General features: G+C 39.1%; 1 protein-coding gene across 1 annotated transcript in view; it reads right to left on the minus strand.

Annotated features, from left to right (window-relative positions):
• COL13A1 (collagen type XIII alpha 1 chain) overlaps positions 1-24608 on the minus strand; it is a 91089-nt gene that overhangs the window by 63692 nt on the left and 2789 nt on the right. The window contains exons 2-9 of the mRNA XM_089507882.1: positions 23364-23390; positions 23232-23258; positions 21580-21606; positions 18064-18120; positions 10962-11051; positions 10536-10577; positions 9137-9163; positions 8056-8091 (exon numbers count right to left, since the gene is read on the minus strand). Coding sequence (XP_089364008.1) covers positions 8056-8091; positions 9137-9163; positions 10536-10577; positions 10962-11051; positions 18064-18120; positions 21580-21606; positions 23232-23258; positions 23364-23390 — 333 coding nt within the window. The remainder of the gene's footprint in view (positions 1-8055; positions 8092-9136; positions 9164-10535; positions 10578-10961; positions 11052-18063; positions 18121-21579; positions 21607-23231; positions 23259-23363; positions 23391-24608) is intronic.

The raw sequence follows: 24608 nt of genomic DNA on the forward strand, positions 1-24608 counted from the left end.
TTGTTTACATACAATTGTAACAATGTCACTTCATGTATAGTGTCATGCTGTCATTAACAAAATGGGATTCAGTGACAACAAGGGCAGATAAAGATAAAGACATTGAAGGCAAAGAATATGAATTGACTAGGCATCCCAGCTAGAGGAATGAGTTCTTTCAGCAGCATTAAAACAAAGCAAATAAGTTGGCAAAAAGTGTCAAAAATCACCAAAACTCATTAAAGTGGATATGAAACTAGGAAAATGATTTCTGCACTTTGAAATATCCATAGGTAATGTGACTCTGACATATTCCAATAAACCACCAGAGGGCAGTCCAGGACCTTAGTTCAAAGCTCAGAAAAGAGGACAATAAGTGCCCACCAGGAGAGTCTCTCTCTGGTATCCTCTTCAGCAGACAAGTTTTACAGGCCCTTGAATTTCTTAACTGTGAAATGTGACACCTCCTTCTGATCACTGCCAACTGGATACCTTGGATCAAGAAGCATACATATCTGAAACTTAACAAGCCCACTGCTCAAGGTGTAAAACTCTCAATGAATCATCTCTTTCATCTCCGACAGATAGCTTACATGTGACAATTTAGAATAGGCTGCATGATAATTATGTTGCTGTTGTTGTGTGCCTTCAAGTCATTTCTGACTTATGGCAACCTAAGGCGAACCTATCATGGGATTTTCTTGGAAAGATTTGTTCAGAGGAAGTTTGCCACTGTCTTCCCCTGAGGCTGACAGCATGTGACTTTCCCAAGATCACCACTGAATTTCATGGGCAAGCTGGGAATCGAACCCTGGTCTCCTGAGTCATAGTCAAATATTCAAACCACTACACCACTCTGGCTCTACTTGCTAACAATTACCCATCTTCCCTTCAATAGCTATATGGTTATTAAGGTGAGGACACATGTTAGTTATTCATATTCTGGAGTCTTTATGAACAGGTATATAGGATGCTGAACAACTCCAATCATGCCTTGCCTTTTTGGCTATAAAGATGTTCACAAAAGGGTGTGCACGGTGCCTTATCTTTCAGGTGCCAATTGGCAGTGACAGTCTGAAATGACTGGGGTTTACTGCCCTCTCTACTTACTCCCTGAAGTCTCTCTAAACCACCACCACATTTTTCTCTAAGATGGACAACTCATCTGGAACTCTGGGTGGGAGAAAAGCAGGTGGAAAGAGAAGGTTCAGGGGAACAATACTTTGAAGTATCAAAGTAAAAAAATGGCATTGCTTGTTACATTTTTTGTAATGGGTCAACATTGTTACTAGGATGGCTTTGCGATTTCCTCCCCCCTAACAAATAACGCAATTCTGATTCTTTGAAATGTTTCTTTTGGGAGAGTCTTGTATTTGGGGTCATTTTTCAGTATTTCTAAAATGAAGTTTTTTAAAAATAAAATTAAAAAGTAACATATTTGTAGTATAACATGTGCAAGGAATATTACATGTTGTTTTCAGATAATCTTGTATTACACATTTGTAGTACATGATTTGCAAGGAGTATTACATGTTATTTTCAGATAATGAGCAACAGCTGATGAATGAACTTCCCACTTCAAATAATGCTAAGAGAGTAGCTTTTTCAGTAATATTTCCAAGCTTGGAGGAGAGAGAACTGTCAAACTGGAGAGAGATTAAGTGTCCTCCATCTGATTACCACTCCTTCCTTGCAAATTGTACTCTCTCTCTCTCTCTCTCTGCCCTCTGGACCCATCGCATGAGCTGCACCTTTAAATTAACTAAAATTAGGATCTGGCATTGGTTAGCATATATGAGTGTAACTCTGGCCTGAAAAAGGTGTGAACTGAAGAAACTACACAATTCAAGGAAACAGGCAGTCCCTAAAGACAGTGGAGTGATTTTCTTGCCATCTACTTTATATTTCTTTACTGCTCATCTGCAATTTTAGTTTCCACTCCATTTAATTAAACCAAGAAAGTATGTGTCTGTGTGTAAATCACCCAAAGTAATGTAAGATAGTCAAGTTACGCACTCTACATTTACTGTTCTGGTAAGAAAATCAAATGGATGTGGCCTGTGTTCAGAGTCAGTAACTTAGATTTTACTCAACATTTAAAGAAGACTCTGAAACTTTCCCATTAAGACAAACAAAAAATAGTATTGGTCAGTATGGGCAAACAAGGGGAAATGGTCTCTCTCCCTGTATTACAAAGGTCAAAATATGACACAACTCTCTGGCTCTAGGAATATCATAACCAGGACTGGTGAAAAAGAATGAAAACAATCTTTCAGAAGTGTTTTGATTCTTTTGTGAGTTTTAACAAGCATCCATTTAGTAGTGAATCCTATGACTGCCACTTATGTGGAACAGTAGTCTGTAACCCTTACATCAAAAGTCTGTGGTATGGAGTATGTACTACCTTTGTCACTCTGATACCTCACGAATATTGGTGGAGCAACTGTATCAAGATCTCATCTCTGACCGAGACATTGCTCAGAGCAGATCCAACATATTGCAAACCTATGGCACACTGCCGATTGCACAGCTGAGTACAGTATTAACATAATGTAAAATAAAACCATGTTGCTTCATGTTTCAACTTTAGATTGGAGACAATTATACAGCCTTTTGTTACTTGATATAAATAAGTTTTGAATAGGCAGTTTTGGGGATTGAAATTCTGGATCCTGCTCCTGCATCATTTAAACTGCATGGGCTGGCGCAGTTTCCTTTGTCTTTTTTGGATCTTGGCCAAAGTTATAATTCTGTCGTTTTTTACAAGAAAGACACAGCAATATATATAAAATTTATAGGTTCAATATATATTTTAATTGAACCGATAACATATGGGCATGAAATCATGTTAGCCTTTCCACAAAGCCCCGAGCAGCAGGAGAAGAGAAAGGAGCATGCCAAACCTCAGCAGCAGGATCTGCTGACTTTTGAACACATTTGATGTGTCAGCTAACCAGACATTGTGAAGAAACCCCAGCCCCATATCACAAGATACAGAAGGGCAAGAAATCATCAGCCAGTTTGAGTAGTCAAAGATATGGCTTTGCTAAGAGTCAAATTTCAACAAGGTCATAAAGATGTATGTCTCTGTGTGCGCTTTGTGGAGCTGGGACATGCAGTGCCTGCTTGTGGTTAATCCTATCACAACCCAGATGGATATGCCATTAAATAGGCCACAAGTCTGTCTTTGGCCAAGATTTTTATAACAATACATGGTTCAGAGTAACAATATCTCCTATACCACACTGACACAAAAGTATTTCCATTCCTACCTTCATGTTACGTTCTCCCTTTTCACCCTGTGCAAAACGAGAAATGCAGAAAGAAGAGAAGACAGAAGTAAGAACTTAGGAAGCTTTCGTAGATGGCAAAGGGATGAAAAGCGAAAGAGGTTCGTTCTTGATAAATATGTAAGTTGAGCCAGATACTCTACTTTTTTTAAAAAGTTGAAGATGATATAAGAGGCATTCTTTATGCAAATTGCCCATAGTGTTTTTATTTTGTTCTTCTATTTTATTCCTCCATTTTGCTTCTGTCACTGGTCTAACAAGTTTCTGAGATTTTCCAAGTACTATAAAACCCCATAAAAGCTGGATGATCAGAGGATGGGGGAAGCACAACATGTAATTTGTGCCAAGACACAGCCCTGGCATATATTTTTGGCACTAGCATCCAATTTTGGAAGATATGAGATCGGAACAGAATAGAGGTTTCCCAAAGTAACAACAAAGTAATGACAAAGTATATTCTCCTTCCCTCTTGGTGATTTATACACTTCTGCCAAAAGGCAAATGTTTGGGGACTAGGAGTAGCATCTTGTATGGTTCGTTAAAGTTCAGGCTAAAGTACAGCGTCTCTGACATGGACGCCAACAACTGCCACTGCAGTCATTATGAAATGTGGTTCAAATGCATATAACTGCATACACGGCTAGAGCACTCCCAAACATTGACAACTCTAATTGGGCCAGAGGCATCCTTGTGTAAAATGTTTCTCTCTGTGTAGGACCACATCATATGGTAACTGGATGTGTGGCTAGCTCACTCATGTCTGATGTATGCACCTGTAGTGGGATTCGTGGTTGCTGGATGTCATACTACCATATTTAGTCCACCAGTGTACGAAAGATTTTTTTAATGAAAACAATGCAACTAATCAGATAGGTTCAAAACTCAGCAAGTTGTTAGTGTAACACAAATATTACCTTGGGGCCAGTAGGACCAGGAAGGCCAGGGGGTCCTGGTAAGCCAGCCTCACCCGCCTCACCCTGAGGAAAAGACGCAAGCAAACAGAAGAAGAAGAAGAAGCAAATACAGTATAGATAGAGCTACTTTTTAAAAAGTGTTCTGAATAGGAAGAAATGTTATTAAGGATGTGATGATGTACAGAAGTCCCATACCACACTTGCTGTGCTCTCTGGGTAACTGGAGCTAACTAAGCATTAGAAACAGAAAGCAGAAGTCTGAAAAGCACAGGAGAACGATTCCTACAGGTAACCTCTCCTACACAAAATATATGATTTCAGTATTGACTCCTATCATTTTATTTTACATAGGCTCCTCCATTACACCACAACTAAACACTATCTGTGCCCCCCCCTCTTGTATTGTCCAATTTAAAAATGTACAGTGTTGTTGTTTTCACATACAGGAGCCTTTAAAACTCCCCTGAGTCCAACTCCTCCACTTTTGTGAACACTGTTAATGTATAATATCAAAGCAGAAAGTGGCAACTGCAGTTGAAATGGAAATTCTGGTCAAGGTGGGTTTTATATTCAGCACTCATTACAAGGTTCACTGTAAGATTTGGCAATACACCCACACTTTAAGCTTCATGTGTGAAAACACCTTCACACAGTTTCTCATCTGCCCCTTAGCTACTCAACGTACCATTAGTTACTAAAGGTACAGATGTTTATCAACTCCCAAGATGTTTCTGCCCACTTCGACAGAACTTCCGTCTCAGTGTGGTTTCCACCCAAGCTTTCTAACCCTATCCTCCTTCAACGGATACCCATCCTAAGATTTTCTTCTTACAGGAGGAAATAAATTCATATTTTCCATTAATTAAAAAAAGGTGGATGAATCACCATCTGTAAGAAACCATAACCCTTTTGTTGGCACACACCCACACAGGCTCATATCAGTGACTTGCTCAGTCCTCTGAGAGTTACAAAGTCTGTAAATATTGCATGGGAAGGGCATCTAATGGAGAAACCACTATTTTCCTTGGAAAAGAAGCCTGTAAATTGTGCACACACATACCAACAAGAGAACTAGCCTGCGGCCACAGGGACTATGGTTTACACTTCCTCACAGAAGCCAAACCTCTCATCTTATGCAGGTCTAATGGGAGCAGGGGCTCTGATTTTCACTTCCTTTCAGAAGACAAACTTCTCATTTTATGCAAGCCTAATGAAATGGTTTTATTTGTTTCAGCCAGAAAGTTGAGCACAGCAGCACTGGCTACAGAAAACATTAATTTCTATTTGTACATTTCACTTTTGATTTTTTCTCTCTCTCCTCTTCTCTGTGTTAACATTCCATCTTTCCACCTGCGCCAATCCACTTTCGCCATTCTTATTATTCTTATTTGAACACACGACTTGATTCTAATAGTTGCTATCTGCATAAAACATCCTCAAAATGGGATCAGAAGAGGGTTTTTTATAGGGAATATTACATGTAGTCAGGAACAGAACCATAGGGTAGAAATTGCTTAGAAGCAGACTTCAGTTAAACATAAGAGAAAATTCCTAATAGTAAAAACTGTACATGGTGGAACTATCTGAACTGGGAAGTGGTCGGTTCTCCTTTGCTGGAGGCATTTAAGCAAAAGGTGGGCACCCATTTGTCAGGGATGCTGAAGCTGTATCCTATACCACAGATGCTCTATTGGGCATGAAACCATGCCCTGTGCGGAGAGACTTATAAGAACTTTATTGCACAGGCCCTGGAACAGGCCTGTCGCATTCTGAAAGGGAATGTTATGGGGACAGGAGGCGGCAAAGAACGCTGTTTACCACACAGGGAGAACGCCGCTGCCACCGGCGGACATTCTCATCACGTTCTGGATGTGTCCCAGAGGGGACGAGTTTCAGGAATGCTTGAGAAGCGTTCCTGAAAAACGCCCCCTGGGGAACACATCTGGAACATGATGGGAATGTCCGGCGGTGGCAGCAGCGTTATCGTTTTCCATTTGCTACATACAAAAGATAGTGACCAGTCTCAGTGGCCTGGAGACAGAGGTGTACTCAGTAATGATGGCAAAGACTTTAGATATTAAAGATACTGACTTGATGTCAAATACTTATGGGGCAAAGACTAACTTTTACCATTCATATATTTTTAAAAAGTCCCACAATTTCTTTTTTTTTAACTACATTCACAGTTAAAGAAGCAAGTCCCAATGTTTAACATAAGAGTCAAGCTCTATGAGCAAAGCCAATGGATAATAAGGGAAAGAAGCAAAATGTCAGGAGTGCTGAGATTCCGTAATGTAACATAACTACCAAAATGTAAAATAATCAATCAGTAAAACTTTTTAATATACTTTTTAGCTTAATAAAACAAGGAAATTACAACAAAAATTAATTACAGTGAAACAGCAGAAGGCTCAAATATTACAAAACACTTTATGGTAGAGATAGTCAAGATCACCCGCATAAGGCAAGTAGATAAGAGATTATTGAATTGCTTGAGAGGGATGCATGATACAGTCCTCTAACAGGACTGTGTCATTTCAGCTTGAAATTTACTTTTAAGAAGAATGAATATGACAGTGTAGCAAAACCATCTGTCATTGAGCAGTGGTAAGCAGATGCTTTGATCTACTAACAAGATATATGGAGCTACTTTCTTGAAAATGGATCCCAATCAAAATTTCTCTGTTTTTCTCTGACTGACACATTCTGTATCAAGCAGGGAAAGTGCAGCCTTCAAGTTGTATGCAGTACCCAAGACTATTCCTGAGCTCCTACCCAAATTTTCTGATTTTAAACACACCATTCAGAGGGTTTGAGGACAATTTTCTCAAATCCCAACAGTCTTAGGTCAAGTAGAAACCATGAAGTTTCTTTATTTAACCAGGATGTAAACCAGACATCTCCTTAAGGTCTTGCATGGGGACACTGTGTCCTCCTAACCACTGGCAGTTGCCCATCACTATTGTTTATTAATTTACCTACATTTTATTATCAGAAGGTCTTGTTATACTTTCTTTACAAACCTTTTACAAATGCATAAAAATTAGAAAAGTTGTGAAGGCTACTGACCATGCTGCCTGGGAGATTTTGGGAGTCGCAGTACCAAAAAGTAACACTTCCAGATTCTGGAAGGCTATGCTGTTTTATTAGTATTTTAATACTTTATAATTGTTGTTGATCTTAAATTTTAATGCCATTCCAGTATTTCATAGCGGGGTTTTTGTTTTGTTTTTGCAATCATTTTAATTATATCTATTTATTGTAAAATGCTCCGCTTACCTAGTATGCAGACAACATACAAATCAACTAGCTAACTAAACACTAGCTTTGCATACACTGGGTGGTGTTAATGTGCATCTCTAAACATTAAATCCCACTTTATTCTGGGTCGGTGGGGAGAGAAAACAACATATTTCCCACACAAATGTGAATACAAAAACCTTTTTTTTAAAAAAAAACTAGGAAGTTGGAACATCTTTGAGGATTCCTGCTTTTTCATACCCAATTTCTCCTGGCAGAAGGTGTCCTAAGCAATTAAGAAACCTTAGCAGCACTTGAGAAATTGGAAATATCTTCAATCCCACCCTTTTGTAACAGATTCTACCCATGAGGAATGACAGAGATTTTGATGGCTAAAGGGCAAGTCACACTTACTTCAATCCTAGTCCTTCCCAGCCGAAGCTATACAAGGTAGGAAATGACGGAAGTGCTATGGCTTGGATATGCTTGTGTACATGTGCCTAAACAAGGCAAAGATGGTGTATCTTAGCCAACACGTTCCCAGATGGTTCAAGTCCACTTTAATGTATTTAAAATGTTGCTGTACGTATTTTATTTTCTAATTCTGTGCTTCCCAAATCTTTTGTTCATACCTTTCTTCCATGGTATCCCTGCACTCCAGGTTCTCCCTGTTAAAGTCAAGTGAAAGAAAAACAAATACAAGACATGAACAATAAATACAGCATGGAGATTAAAACCTCTTTCCCATTTAGAATATGAACAGACATCAACTTAATCCAGATTCTTGAAGAAATATATGGAGGAATCAAGAACTGTGGCACACTCCTGTCCCTCACAGCTTTTTTCTGCCACAGGAAACTATGTATAATTCATTCGTTTAACTGCCTCTCAATGGAAGAGCGGAGGAAGTAGTTTCCTATAGCAGAATCTTGTTTTATGAGTGTGACTCTTACAGTCTGTCCAATCACTTCAAATTTGATCTCTGCTTACATCTACAGCAAATTTTCAGAAATTGTCTTATGTAGCAGGAGGTATATGTATGAGACCACCACAAGCTCTCCATTAAGGCACTTCACATGAATAAATGCTGCTACATAATGAAATAATGTAGGTTCTCTATACATATTTTAAGTTGCCCAGCCCTAGAACCTTTGAAGGCATAGAGCCAAGGCTCTGTACAATTGTTTTAGACTCAGGCTTGTGGTTTTGATATATATAAACTCAGCGTTAGATATCAATTTCTGAAAAAAATAACAGTCCTCAGTACTTTGTTGCAAGGGTGTTCCCTAAGGATCTGCAAAATATTACAGACTACTTCCCGTTTAATTAGAGCATTTAACCTCCTCTTGGGAACCCAGTTCACAGCTATATTCTGTGGTTTTACAGTACAGTGTGCCTGCGTCATACGCGGGCGTGCTTTACGCAGCTTTCAGCATACGCTGAAAGCTGCGTGGGGAGGAAGGGACAGCGCGTCCCATAGAAAGTAATGGGGCACGTGACCATGGCGCATGCCGCCGTGCTGCCACATGCACAAGCCCCATTCATTTAAATGGGGTTTGAGCATGCATGGTATTTGCTTTACCCAGGGGAGTCCAGAACAGATCTCCCGCGTAAAGCAATGGCACACTGTATTTCATATTTTTATTCACAAATCATTTGAAATTTTGTAGGGCAGTTAGACCGTTCGACATTCAATCTGAATTGCTTGCTCACCTTTGGTCCAGGAGGTCCTGGCAAGCCCTAAAGATAAAAGCATATGACATTATAAAAGCAGTGAAACATGAAAGTCCCACTCTTTACAACATTAAGGTACATACTACACTACATTTTTATTTCTTCATTTATTTCTGTTTGTACATCACCATATAATTTAGCTTTTATTGTTTGAATCAGTTTTCTAAAAACTGTACTCAGTAGTAAGTAAATGCATGTGTTTATGTCTACTGTTCATTTTAAATGTAGTATAATTAATTCTCCATGTTTTGTGATTTCTCGTTTAGAGGACATAAATTGCCCATGTAAATAAATGGCAGCCAATTCATATACAACTGTTTTCCCACAGAAACCACTAGATTACTGTTTTCCAGTTCAAGGCAAGGGTTATGGAGGACTAGGAGAAAGTCAGCAAAATATATCATTTTTAATTGCTCTTCCATTGCCATGAGATGCACTTTTCCATCAGTTCCTTTTGAATATGGAAGTTCTGTCCAATTTCAAATGTAAAGAAAACTTATTTACAAATATATGGTGATACATAATCACAATTTTGAGGTATCCACATGGTGGATGTATCCTGCAATAACAACTATCCTCACAAAGAATTCTAGGGTGCTAGAATTGCTAACCATTTTATGAAGTATATCAAGGCGACTGTATAATCTTGCACAATCCTGTTACTGTGCTAATGGTTACTCATGCCAAAATTAAAGCAAGGTGAGTTAAGAACCTATGGGTTGGATACATTCAAGTAAAGCCACTGAAATCAACAGGACTTAAGTTAGATACTTTTAACTTGACTAGAGGGTTAAACAGATGGCCACACCACCCACCCAACCACACTGAGCAGCTTCGTGGTGCTCTAACAATATGGCATTTATGTGCTGCATGCCACAGTGCTGCAAAGCCACAGTGGCAGCAGAAAAGCCAGCTTTTTGTCAAAAGGAAGAGGTATTTTGCCACTTCTTTTTGTGCCAGCAGAAAGCCAGGTTGGGGGGCATGGCATGCGGTTGTCGTGGCCCCAACCTGGTGTTCAAAGGAACAGCATCAAGCTGCCCCTTCAGGGCCATCTGCTTTGACCCTAAATATGGATCCAATCTTTGGTCATGCAACAAGTTATTTCATCTCCTTCAGTGCAATGGCACAAAGAAATCGGCAAGCTTAATTGAGCTCACAGATTTTATTTTAGGATACCTTAGCAGCTAAACAACAACATATATTGCAGTTAATCCATTAATCTAGGATTAATCCATCAAAATATCATCATCATCATTTATTTCTCCTTTCCCTCAATATTGGAACTGTTGAACAAACATGCATTATACAATGTTCTCTCAGGCATTGAAAAATTAATAATTTCCATGCAAACAAAGTGTGTATACAATTAAACAGGTACCTTTCCATCTCTGCCTGGCTTCCCTGGCTCTCCTGCTTTCCCCTAGGGCAAGAAAGAAACAAATCCTTTAGAGATCCTAGTTTGGGGGTCGTTATTTTATTGGAATGATTTCCCCTTTGAAAAGGGTTACTGCTCCTGGGAATGGGACTGTGGGCAGATCATCAAACAGATTTCAGGTGCTTTGAAAAACCTCCATTGAGACAATTGCAGTCAGAGTGTTACTTTCCTCACCATGGCACTTTGCAACAGCCTGTAGGAGAGAAAATAGCATTTGCATATAATGCTTTCACAGGCATATGAGAGGAGATAAGAAGGGCTTTGATGCACCATCACCAGTGGATAGCCATGGAAGTAAGAGGAAAACCACATCTTATTTTGAGAGAAGAGGAAAACAGGAAAGGCATAAGAAATTTGAAAGAGACTTACTGCTGGGCCTACTGGGCCAGGTTGTCCTGGAGTTCCTGGTGGTCCAGGTGGTCCTGGAGGCCCTTGGATTCCTGCCTGTCCTTGTTCACCCTAAGTTGTTACATAAAACAGTATTATTCTGATTGTAGCATAATGCGCGTGACATATAACAAACATAGAGCAAAGGAAGAACAGCCAAGCAAAGCCAAGCACTGTTAGTCAAGTACTTGAAGATTGTTTCCAAAATTCAGACAAAAAAGCAACTGTGGATGGGCTTCCTTTGAGGATTTCTTAATTTCATAAGCTTCCATTGAATACTGCAGTCCGATCTTAAAATGGGAAGATGTGGGCAAATTTTAAACATCAGTCAACAAACCTTTACATTTTAAAGGACAAGCTACATATAATGTATACAGGTATGTTGTTGTAGCCTAATTTTTTAAAGAGAAAAAGATAGTTCCAGGGAACCAGGAGTGGAGAAACTGTAAGAAACCAGTGGCATCCTAGTGGTAAATGCTATCTAGGTGTGAATTAGAATGGGGAGCAAAAAGGTTAAGTACCTTTTCCTCTTTGGAAGTGCTTTCTGTGAGAACTACCAACTATATGTCTTACACAGTTCGGACCTTACCACTTTAAGTGTGAATTTTTAGTGATGTCTCTGAGATGCCAACATTAGAAGTTCAACCCTCAACCACCCCCCCCCCCCCAATATGTTGTTGGACTCCAGCTCACCACATCTCACTATTGGCTATGCCAGCTAGGGCACTGAGAGCTACCATCCAACAGCATTTTCTACATCTCTGCTGTAATTAATGACATCTAAAACTGATACACCTTAATTCTGTATTCAATTTTGTATTCAATTCTCATAGCCATTTTCCCACTGAAATTTGACTGGCCTTATCTTTGGAGCCATCCTATTCTGCTGTTCATTCTATTAATGTTTTCCTCCCTACATTCAAAAAGTTTCTGTACATTTACATTTTCTCTCAGATGCATTTTCTTTCAATAGTTGTAAGTTCAAAAGAACTAGGGAATAAATAGTTGACTTCACATGCCATGATGAATAATATCTGCAGTTCTGTATAGTTCTCACCCAGTATTTGCACATGCTGATGCATTTTGGGGAATTGGTCTGTGCAGAAATGCATGTTGGGTGAAAACTGTTTCTGTGAAAACTGTAGGTTTTGTGAAAAATACATTTTTGCATAAAAGATTTCCAGGAACTCATATGGGATTTGTGAAAATTTTCACAAAGAAATCCTAACTGTGTACAAGAAAAACATGCAGTTTTCTGCAGACAGTGGAATTTTTCTTTCAAAAATGTGTTTTTCACACACAAAAAGCTTGAATTGAGATCCTTGAATTTTTGTGCTATTTTTCTCAACCCACTTTTGGATCTGTAAATACTGCGTAAAAACTAATATTCTCAGCTGTGTATTATTCCTCCTAACCAGGTTTTCCAAACGTCAGGAAACCCATTTTTTGCCCATGAAATAAATAACAGTGAATATCACTTCCATCCCCAAAGACGACATAGTGTACATTGGAGAGAAAGAAAGCAGTCAAAGATCATAGCTGCTATGTTGGATTCTGCTAAGAAAGTATAATATTAATCAGCTAATAATTATAGCTAGATTGAACTCTAGATATGCTGGATTACATTTTCTATCATCTCCAATCAGAAGAATTGTAATCTAACACATATAGAAGGCACTGAGAACGCCAAATTACAATAATGGTGGAACATCTACCCATCCATTTAAAATAAATGCATTTACTATAGTTTTAAAATAGATAAATTTAGTCGGGCTTGAAGGAATCAATGTTTCATGATAAAGCCAATGATTAACTAGTCTCATATATATCAGTAGGACTCAAGTTTAGCTAACTCTTTGTAGTCAACTTTGTTTATTTCTGAGCAGGTTTGTTTTATTTTGCTTTATACAGACTGCCAGAACTGATGTACGAGACAACCTTTGGTGAACCCTAGCAGAAGATTAAACCCACACACAAAGAAGCCGCTTGGTGCTTAGCAAAACTTTCAGAAAACATATAGCACCAATTAATGGTTAAAAATAGCATGTGACATCTGATAAGCATGGTGTTTGATCTCTGGCTTACTCCCTCCATCCAGTTACATTTCACATGAATCCTGGAAGGGCATTCCAGGCTAAAAGTATTCATAAACATTTCAGAATGCCACTGTAACAAGAAGCTTTGTGTGCGTTGGCATCTCACTATAAGTACTCTTGCTGAGATGAACCATCTGCACTCATCTACCGAAACACACATAATGCTGTCCCCAAACAAGCCAAGGGCACATAATGGAATTCTATGTGCACTTGTATTCTCTGAAGGATGCTGTAAACAGCTGGGCCATTGTTTGCCAAATGCACACCTATAAATCTCTGCGGATGTACAAACTAAGTCAATCCAGAGACTTAAAACAAACTGGACTCTATCACACGGAGGAGGCAAGTATCATTAAAACGTGATAAAAATGTGGTAATAGCATGATCGGGGGGAACATTTTCACATCCCTGTGCACTTCTCTTGTTCATGTCCTATGCGTAAACTGTAATGGACGTGTCATTGGGTAATAACAGGAGTTTCCATTATTAGCCAATAACACGTCCATTACAGTTTACGTATGGGAGACAAACAGGAGAAGCACAAGGGGGTGTCATGATCTTCCCCTCAATCACACTATTACCATATTTTGATCACGTTTTAATTACCCTTGCATCTGGTGTGAAAGAGTCCATTGACTTTTTGAAGGATGGTACAGATTGCCAATATAGGTCCCATTACTCTTTTTGGTGTAATTTCTCTAAGAAGTATCCATTCTTCACAATCTTCCAGACCTGTCAAAATGTGTCCCAGAAAGTTAAAAACAACTGTCCTGTCATATGGTGCTCTGCTAGATATTTAGCAACCCCCTTGTTTTTAGTTTGATGATCCTGTAGTGGATCACCAAACATGCTAGTGAACTGAATTCTTCTTGGTGGGTCACACTTGCTTTACATGTTCAATTTATTACATGACATATCTACATGATAACAATGCACAAAAACATAGGAAACTTTATTGTGGCATAATGTGTGGATTCTATCCCCCTGCTAGTAGTCTTGGACTTTGGGAACTCATTCAGTTGCTTTTTCTTGAGAAGAAGAAAGTAAACACTTCCTTCAATATTTTCTGTGAAAATCTGGGTTTCCTTCCATGACATCTTTTCCTCTGGAATCTTATGTAGCCCTGGAATAAGATCAACAGCCATAATATCTTTTTTCACACTTAGCTGTTAAAATGAGAGGCCAAGCATGTCAAGGAAACTGAAACCATTTACACTGGTAATTGTGATACAAAGGCATGCAAAATAGATGTTACTGAATATCTGGGGAGAAGCCTGGTTTCTCTAGGTTTAGAGAACCCTGGTTCCTCTAGGTTTCTGACATCCTCTCTGGGGAAGAAATGAAGCTGATTCACCAGTTTTGGAAAGGAAAGAAAGCATAAACCAGAAAAAGAGGATAAAGAGGAGGATACCTGGAAGGTGCGTCTCTTTATGACTGGGGGTGGAGCCAGCCGCACTGAATTGAGAAGAGGCAACAGCTGAAGAAGACCGAACCAGAAGGTCACAGGGCAAGGCCAAAAGTCACAAGGCAAAGGAGGTCAGTAGGACATCAAAAGTCACAGAGAACAGCCAATAAAGAAAATGGACAGGGGAGGGGGGAGGAAAACCATGAAAGGATGTCATGAAAGTGAATCGCAGTTCAGAGGCAAGAATGCAGAGCATTAGAAAACGCATTTGTCATTGGGTACCTCCTGGCAAGCCTCTGAGCTCTTCTATATTATATTTTAGTCATAGGATGCATATTGAGTATCAGGAATTGCTTTGGGTTTGCTCTTCATGATTTATGTTTTAAAATATTTTAGTTATATGATCTTGAATATTTGAAATTAATAGTGAAGAACTGATGATACTATGCCTCATTTTTTAAAAATTATTATTAATATATTTTATATAGCACAGATTCTTTCTTCTTTCCCCACCTAAGTTCTACCAAAAGTAGGGCTACACTCAAGTTACTTCTGCACTTATTCTTTGCATTTTTCTGTGTTTCTTGTATCCCCATTTATGTTTTCTTCATTTCTGTCTCTGTTTTAGCGTTTCTTAAATGCCACGGATAGTTTGTTCCTCGTCCTTCACTATCTAAAGAGTAACTTTCATCATTATTAAGTCTTATTAGAACAAAGACTTAACAGTAAGTCTTTTTTCATCTCTAGATAGGTTCTAATTTTTAGAACTGATGCAGTTTCACTCATTATTAGACAAGTCCGTTCAATCATCATCAAAATGTGTGCTTACTTTAAAAAAAATTTTTAATGCCTGAAGAGGGTTTTTAATGGCTGAATAATGTAAAGGACTGTTTTCAATAAGAGTTACATCTCTAATACTTGTAGAAGTTTCACTCACTGCCAAGTGCAATTATAGGAAATTATTATCAGAACTCATCCCTCCAATGTACCATTCAAAAGCTTATTCTCTGTGAATGTTATTTCCACAATGAGAGTCACTCCTAATTTTAATCAGTTCAAGCACAGAAACAATAAAGTTTTGTTAATGTTCAGAAACATAGGTGTCTCTAAAATTTGTTTAGAGGCTAAGAGGTATGCCTGCAGGTCTCCGATGACAGTGACTGTGAACACTCCAGAAAGTACATTTTCCTTCCCTTATTTATGGCTCTTTGCTGTTGAGTAAAAGCCAAATTCCAATCTTGTTGCAAACTGAAATGTCATCACAATATTGCAGCATTGCAACCCAGTCATTCTGGGCTGTTGGTTAAAATTAGAGAGCACATGTTATGGTTATAAAATTGGAAGAGCAAGGCTTGGATTATGAAGGCCACATTTAACTGCAGTTCCAAAGACCCTAGAGGGGGAAAGGCCAGCGAATCACAGAGCAAAAATAAAAATAATTGTGATCCTAGTAGTTCATATGATGACATGATGATGATGATGAGTTCTCATGATGAGATGGATGTTTGAAAGAGTGTGTTTTACATATGTTCTGCTCAGGGTACTTGTGACAGTGCTCATATTTAGAAATCCATTCTTTCATATAAAGACTGGGGCAAGAGCTCGTATCCAGCTTTACACATCAGCTGATTTCTTCTAATGTCACATCATCCTTACTAAGAAGCACAGGACTATCTAAGGGATTATTTTACATATCATACAGTCACCTCTTAGTAGAGTGTAACACAAAGTACTGCTCTTGTGGCAAAACCTAAGAACATGGCCAGATGGAATTTGGGAGGTAACAAAATGTTTTATGTATATTTCTTTTGTCCTTTGAGCAACAAATATGTTTGGGTCTAGACTCAATGTACATCCATATTGATTAAAGAGAACAGAAAGTCCCAGATTTTGTTCCTGTTCTTTCCTGTTTTACCTTCCTGTTTTACTTTAGAAATCAATACCCATTATCCCAGAACATTTTCTGTCAGCTCCTCATTTGATCAAAGACTTTTTATACCAGCTGCCCAGGCTGGTTTATTTTAACCCAATATAAAATCAGAAAGAACAGGAACAAAATCTGGACTTTTCAGTCAATATGGAACCACTCTCAGTCATATTTAGAGGAGACTATGGGGTCATGCAGTTCGGCCAGAGGCCACTCCACCTGCGATCACCCAGGGACCACAGAAACTGCACAGCTAGCTCTTAAAGAAGTCCACTGGGAAGGAGTAGGTTTTTGCCACTTCTTTAGCCTTGGTGCAGCTTCCACATAGTTTGGGGTGTGTGCATTTGAATGCCATGCCCCAAAAGTACCTGGAAGGCACTTTATTTTGCCCATCTATTTTGGGCCTTGTCAAAACAAATTGGCTCTGAGTTAGTTATGAAACTAACTTAAAGACACATGGATTTCAATTACTCTTTTCTAAGAGCCTTGTCACATGAAAAAAAGAAAGCTGATATGGAATGGAAGAATAGTGGCTTTTTTTGTCCCTGACTGCATGCCATTGTAGTACTTTCATTCTCTTCCTGAGAAGGACAATTGTAAAAGTGTGTCTTTTGTAACACTGGAAAAATCAGTTCGACAAAAGGCACACTTTTATGACCTTCTCCATCTGGGAGGAGAACAGAAGTGCTACGATGGCACATGAAGAGGCACGGAGAAAGCCACTACTCTCCCACTCCATTTTGGCTTTCTTTTCTCATGCAATAAGGCTATAAGTTATCAACAAGTCAGGATCTACTCCATGGTCTAGATCATTTAAAGCAAATTCTTCTGATTTATAAATGGAAACGCTGGACATGGTGGCTTATAATTTGGCTGTAGTGCGTACATTGGTTATTTCAATCTTTCTCCCCTTGACCTTTTTTTTGTGGGATTGGTTCATTATGTTCATCTCCATGAACTTATTAATCTGTTCTATCATGGTTGGGAGAAGAGAGAGCTCCTTGTTATTTATTTTGAACTCAGTCAGTGTATGTGCATGCAAGCCTCTGTGTGTGTGTGTGATGTTTACTTGCACCTGGGTGTCCAGCTATTCATATTTTCAGTACATGCCTTTTGAAAATTGCTGGTCTGAACATACTCTTCAGACCAATCCTCCCATTGCATCTGGTACCCTCGTTCACAAACCTATCATCATGTGAAGAGAGTGAGCATGAAAGTACCTTTCAAAAAGCCATTTTCATGAAACATTTGTTGAAATTTTACACACATGCTTCTGTCATCTCTCATGAGCTGGTCACAGTGTATAAAATACTTGAGTTCAAATTGTAAAAAAGAAAATATTTCCCAGAAAACTGATTTTGAGATACCCATTAATACTAGTATCACAAAATCATCTGAAGATTATTCTGCTGTCATGGTTTTTATATGTAGAAAGCAACATTTTCTTTGCTTCTACAGAAAATCCAAAATGCCTAAGTAGCATGGGAGTACTCACACTTATGTAAAGTCTAATCTTTTACTTCTATTTATCTATTCACTAGTACTGCTTCCCCATGTAGCTGGATTGTAATTGTTGTAGAAAGCGTGCAATATTGAATCCATCTCCTGGTTGTTTTGCAACAGGACTGGCAATAGTCAAACCATTTCCCCACAAACCTTCAATGTAAGGATGTGATTAGAGCGTAGTGCTGCCAGTGTGGTACTTAGGTATTCCTAGGGGACAGTGAAGACACAGTGACACAGAGTGGGTCAATTCAATTCACTACACCATCAACAGTGAAATGAACTTTACTGCCCTAAGTCTAGTCTGAATTCAATGTGCAGTTCCAGCCCCATTGTACAAGTGCAACTGTTGCCCTCGCTTTTTTTTTAACCTGTTTTGGTTATCTCGTCTGCCCTCAAGGCTTGTATTGTATAACACACGCATAACCTCTTGATGTGTTCATTTCCTCCATTGAAATAACAGTATCAGCTTTCCTTTTTGTTGCCCAACAAAGGGACTATGGGTACTACATAACTATCGGGCTGGATTTTCAGGTCTTGCTCTGCCAGTGCAAGAGACAAAGGGGTAACCCAGGCCACACTTCAAAGATCTTTAGCAAAGTAAAACTCTCTCCATATTCTTTCTCTCTTTTTACAGACGCTGGAGTAAAGAAATTAAATGTGTTCACCTTTAAGACCCATAAAGAAAACTTTCACTTTGACAATTGATAATCTAAAAACTATTGTTACTTTTACAAGCAACAGTTATGAGGAGGGAAATTGTCAATAGTGCTCTCAGTCCCTCCAAGAATTCCAGCTGATATTGCCAAGATTGCTTGTCCTGCCTATCTCAAAGTTTCCATATCAGACTTTTTTTAAAAAAATGTCTAAAATGGAACATTTGGCTTCGAAGCATTTCTGAACATTTGGCAGCACTATCTTGAAACTGAGCATTGCTTTAAAAAAAATAAGCAGCCTCCCTTTAAGTGTAGTTCTTAAGAGTGGTCATCTGTGAACCACTCATCTGTGATTATACCTCCACACAGGCAAAAGATCCAGATATATGAGTTCACAGATGACCATGAAGAAGAAAATGCATTTCCATATCCTATGACTAGAGTCGTAAGGTGAGATTGGTAACTGTGCTACAGTTTAATTCTCCATTATCTGGAATTCCAAAATCCAAACCTTTTTTTATGGGTGGCTGAGACAGTGGCATTTTTGCTTTCTTATGGTTCAATGTATACAAACTGTGTTTCATGTACAAAATTATTAAAATTATTTTGTATAAAAATTACCTTCAGGCTATGAATATAAGGTGTATATGAAACAGAATTGAAAATTTCATGTTTAGACTTGGGTCCCATCTCCAAGATATCTCACTATGTATGTGCAAATATTCCAAAATCTCAAAAATTTCAAAATCCAAAATGCTTCTGGTCCCCAGCATTTCAGATAAAGGAGAAACAACCTGTAGTACAGTTCACAGGCCTTAAATTTCTCACAGCAAGAAACAAAGAGCAATTGCACATTATTGTAGAATACAGTAAAGAAAGCACAATGCATACTGTCACTGTGAAGTGTTTTTCCCCACACCTTCTTCACTGTAACCTGTCTTCTCTTATTATGTGGAATGTTTAGATCTGAGAAGAGGCTATGAGATGGGGAATTAGAATTTCTTAAATAATACAGTGGAACCTCGGGATACGAAATACCCGGGTTACGAATTTTTCGGGACCCGAAAAAATCCAATTGGAAATAATTGTTCCGGGTTACGAACGTTTTTTCGGGTCCCGAAAAAACTTTTGGTGCTTTTTGCCTCGATTTTACACCAAATCGCGGCTTTTCCCCATTAGCGGCTATGGGGATTCGGCTTGCGAAAGCCGTTCGGGTTACGAAAGCGGCCGCGGAACGAATTATTTTCGTAACCCGAGGCTCCACTGTATTGTCTGTATCCAACCATGAACATAAGATATTGATAGACTTTTCTCTTTATGGCCAGGTGGGCCCCACTGAGGGAAGGCAGCAGATGCAGTTCCCCACCCATTCCCCTCTCTTGGATAAGATAAATGTATTTGGTACATTAGGATCCCCTGCACTATGTCCTCCCCCCACTAGTCTAGTCCACTTAGGTGCAGTGAATGCTCCTGCCTTGTCATCTGTGTTCAAATAAAATCCAACTATGGGGTGAAGCAGATAGGACAAAATGAATGACCACAGGCCGCTCTGGTCTCAATTGCTCCAGGACTGCAGTGACCATAGAATCACAGAATTGTAGAGTTGGAAGAGACCACAAGGGCCATCCAGTCCAACCCCCTGCCATGCAGGAACTCTCAATCAAAGACCAGATGTTGTGGTCCCGAAGCTAGCAGCCACCACTGCCACTCCAAATGAGCTGCCAGCAAGAGTGGCTTTTTGCTCCTTCTTTTCAGGTGAGCTTTGTGTCGCCCTTTGTGGCCTCAGAGCAATTTCCAGACAGTTTGGGAACACGTGTCCTTTGAATGCCATGTCCCCAAAGCCCCTGGAACGTTGTTTATTTGGCTTGTGTGTTTTGGGCCCAATATGTTCAGATCTCTTTTGTATGTGGAATGTGAGGTGGGTGGGTGGTAAGATCTAGTCCTTCACCTTCACCTAAACATCTTGTGCCATTCCTACTGGTAGCCCTACACGAGATTTAAATACTAATTATCCCCATATTGTGATTAGTTCCTTCATGTTTAATGTTCTGTGTACCTTTCTTTTCACCCTGATCAGTATAAGGAGAGCAGGAGACCAAGGACTGTAACTGAAACTCAAAAAACTAGACAAGCATTTAAAGCTTTTTCACTTGAACCCATAACAATCCACTGACTCTTCTTTTCTAAATAAATACCCTCGTAAATAAATACCCTTGGCCAGTTTTTGTTCCCTTCAGACTTCTAACTCAGATTCCTTCAAAAGACCTCCCATCTACATGCTGTTGTAATCCAGACTCTGTGGACCAGCTGTGGATCCATAATTCACTGGATGAGGACCAGATTTTGGGAATCTGTATCAGGAGATTTTTCAAATGCTGAATAGAAAATGTGTACGTTTATGTCTTTATTATCATTTCAGCCTCATAGGTGTGATATATTTCCAATACATTTTGCATGACAATGTTTTTGTGTCAGTTTAGGCCCAGGCTTCTAATCTCCAAAATCTCATGAGATACTCTTTTCTCTCTCACCTCAGTGTAGTGCATGCATGGGATAAGGTGATATAAAACAGCAAATTTGAATATTTCCTGGGTTTAGTGAACCTATTTCCAAAATATGTGTCTCCCTTCAGTCAAAGCCTTCTCCCTATAAACTATGTCAGCCAGACGGTGCAAAAAATTAATTGACATCCATGAACTAACAACTGATTGACATCCAATGATATACTGAACAGTAATGGTGGCACAGAATAGGAGTGGGGAGTTGGACATATTTGGTTACCCTCATGGTCAGAATGCCTGAACAAGAATATAAAATCTCCCCCAGAAAATACTATAGTCTCTTTGCCAATAAGGCAAATCAGGTGGTAAAATATCAATCTGATGGATGGGGTAGGTAGAGGAATGGTAATGGACTTCATTACTTGAAGTGTTCTATATTTCTTTAAAAGCCATTCTAATAAACAAGAGATAATACAAGTGAGTCAATTTAAAATAACAGAAGAGTCACTTACCCTGTGTGGATAATCTCCACACTGACCCTGTAAAAAAAGAGGGGATTAAAAAGAAAATAGTTGAAATCATGAGTGCTAGAAACCAAAATAGATTCAAGGAGACAGGTTCACAGCAGGTGCATGGTTGGCACAATTGCACCCATTTCAGTAAGGTTAATGCTGATTTATACACCCAGAGAATTGGCTTGCTCTCTTCTGGAACAGTACAAACAATTTTTATTGTACTCTTTAAGCTACTGTGTTCTGTTGTGCTTCAAAGCTATTGCCCTGATTCTCTCTTACTGTCAGTGTAATTTCCAATGCATTTTGTGTAACATGGACGTAGGACTTTATCGCACAAGGCTAGAAAAGTCTAATTTCAATAGGACAAAAATGTCTTTAGTTTGTACTTATTATGCAATGTCATGTCCATCCTGCTGCTGACTTGCATTCTATATGATACTGTAGTGCATCTTCTCCTTGATGGGCAAAACTCAACAATAGCAATAGCATTTACATTTCTATGCCACTTCATACTGAACTAAGTGGTTTACAACATGTAAGTTAATTGCCCCCAACAAGGTGGGTACCCATTTAGCAATTTTGGAAGGATGCGAGGCTGAGTCAAGGATGGGATCGAACTCACAACCTTGTGCCTGCAGTACTGGCATTTAACCATTACACCATCAGGGCAATCTGCAGCCCTCAATTTCATTGCTGTTCCTTTCTTCCTTAATAAAATAGGTCCCTTCCACTGAAGTTCTGCTTCTCAGGCAGCCAATGGTGTGAGTGAGCATGATTCTGATTCTCCGCCTCCCCCTCACAATTCCCATGTAGTCTGTTTTCTTTTCCTTTCCATTTGAGAGCTCTATGCCCTTTTCAGCAGTCCGGTCTTTTTTGGCTTGCTCTTCTGCCCAGTGGGCAGGCTGGTCTCTATGTGCCAGAATCTGGGATGAGGTTGTTGGATTGCATCTCCCCTCCCAATGCTCCCCTGCCCCAGGCACCATCAAGAGTGGGTGGCTGTGTACACAGCAGTGTCAAGCTTCAGAGGTGGGGAAGAGCAGAGATCAAGGCTGCCCCAACAGCTTCTCAAAGCTGGCTGCTGTGTGCACATTCACACAGCATCCAGCTCCCCCTTCCTCCCAGAAGGTGGTGTTTGGAAGTGCAGAAAACAGATCACGTGAGCACAAATCACCAAAGCAGCATCAAAGTGCTATTGTAGGGGAAAATGTGGTAAGAAGTGATACCAAACCAGTCTGCATCCATTCTTAAAGACGCACGATTGTGGTGGGACAGCAGACTGGTGTGATATAGTCCTTAGATGTACTAGTGGCGGCATACCTGCTCATTTAATATGTAACTCTTTGTGTTTGTACAGCCTCTGACACACAGGGAGGATTTTCAAATGAAAAATGGTTTTGTTCATGGACTGAAAGTGACATTATTTGTACAACCAACTATAAATATTAAAAACTGGTGAGTGAGAGTATATTCTGTTTCTGGATATCTCTGTGTCCTAAAATCTTCTTCTCCTCTTCTAAAATCTGTTATACTGCTTGGAAACATCAGGTTATGAACCACAATATCCAAAATCTCCCTGCCAGCATGGCCACTGGAATATGAGAATTGCAGTTGGTAACTTTTGTAAAATTCTGATCAGATGTTAACTTTACCTTTTCTCCTTTTTGTCCAGGGCTTCCCTAAGGAAAGCAAAAAGACATATAAGGAACAAATCCTACAGATACAAAGAGGATGGAAAATGTGAAAAATAAATCTGGGCATCAAGTACTAGTGGAATTACTTACTGGCTGACCTTTGGGACCAGCTGGGCCCTTTGTTGCGGAGAAAAACAAGCAAAAGTTATATTCAGTGAAAAGCAAAGTGAGCAATTTGGCAAATACAATAGCATTACTGCTGTCTGGGAAACATCTTTGGTGTCACAGACAGGAAGCAGGGATACACTATATCTCTCTCATGATTATTTGATTATTCTTTATGTATGAACATTTATAAAATGCTTAATGTGAATATTTGAAAGCTGTTTACAGCAAGCATACAAAATTTATTTACAATATGGATATTATCCATAAGAGTAAAATATATGTCAGGCTAAAATACACTAAATGATTGAAGGCCTACATACACCTTCAACATTTATTTCCAAATAAGAACTGTTGGAACATATCTAATACTATGGGATAATAGATAACTAGCATGCTAAATGCTCTGCCTTGACTATACTCATCCACTGCAGTTATTTGTATCCACATCCTCATGTTCCATAATCAGGCAGACTTGGGATCATTCTGAGATCACATAGTAATTAGGTTCCTTATAAAGTGTTAAATGTTATATGCATAGACTGTGGGAATGCTCCCATTTTTCTGTGATGATGGTGACATACATGTGGAAGATTAGCAAAAACTGGCTCCGACCCCAACATGAGAGACCCTTGTCATGGACCTCCAGTATTGACCTGAACATCTGCTAAACATGGTATAGGCAGCAAACATACTAAAGGTAATTTCAACATTAATCTCTCCCCAATTATAACATCATCACGAGAAAGAACATTTCCACACGTGAGATAAATAAGACTAGAATGCCCCCTGGATTTTGCAGAGCAGAAGGAGGAATTTCCATGATAAGATAGTGGGTGAGTGCCAAGTATGAAATCCAGTGAAGTAGAGGTCTGATTGTTTTGCCATCAGTTTAGGACTTGTCCATCCCTCAACTCAGTTTGGAAAGGTAAGCGGCAATTCAGAAGCTGCAAAATGGGCACATGGCAAAATGACCAACTCAAGTCCAACTGAAATGAGCTACTAGTGTGATAACACCAAGAACTACCATATAAAATAAACTTTTTTAAAAGCAGCCTAAAAACAGCAATAAAATGTTCACGGTGCAATTTTAATCACGTGGTTATGATCCCAAATGTAGGCTGATTTTTTTAAAAGAAAGAATTCAGCATTCTCTTAAAAAGAGAAGGCAGAGGTGATCTGATACATTTCCCTAGGGAAGTGAATATTAAGGTGAACATTTTGTAGTGA

The sequence above is a fragment of the Sceloporus occidentalis genome, unplaced genomic scaffold, assembly GCF_023333645.1.
Source record: "Sceloporus occidentalis isolate IW3139 unplaced genomic scaffold, rSceOcc1.0.p SCAF_2, whole genome shotgun sequence".
NCBI classification, from domain to species: domain Eukaryota; kingdom Metazoa; phylum Chordata; class Lepidosauria; order Squamata; family Phrynosomatidae; genus Sceloporus; species Sceloporus occidentalis.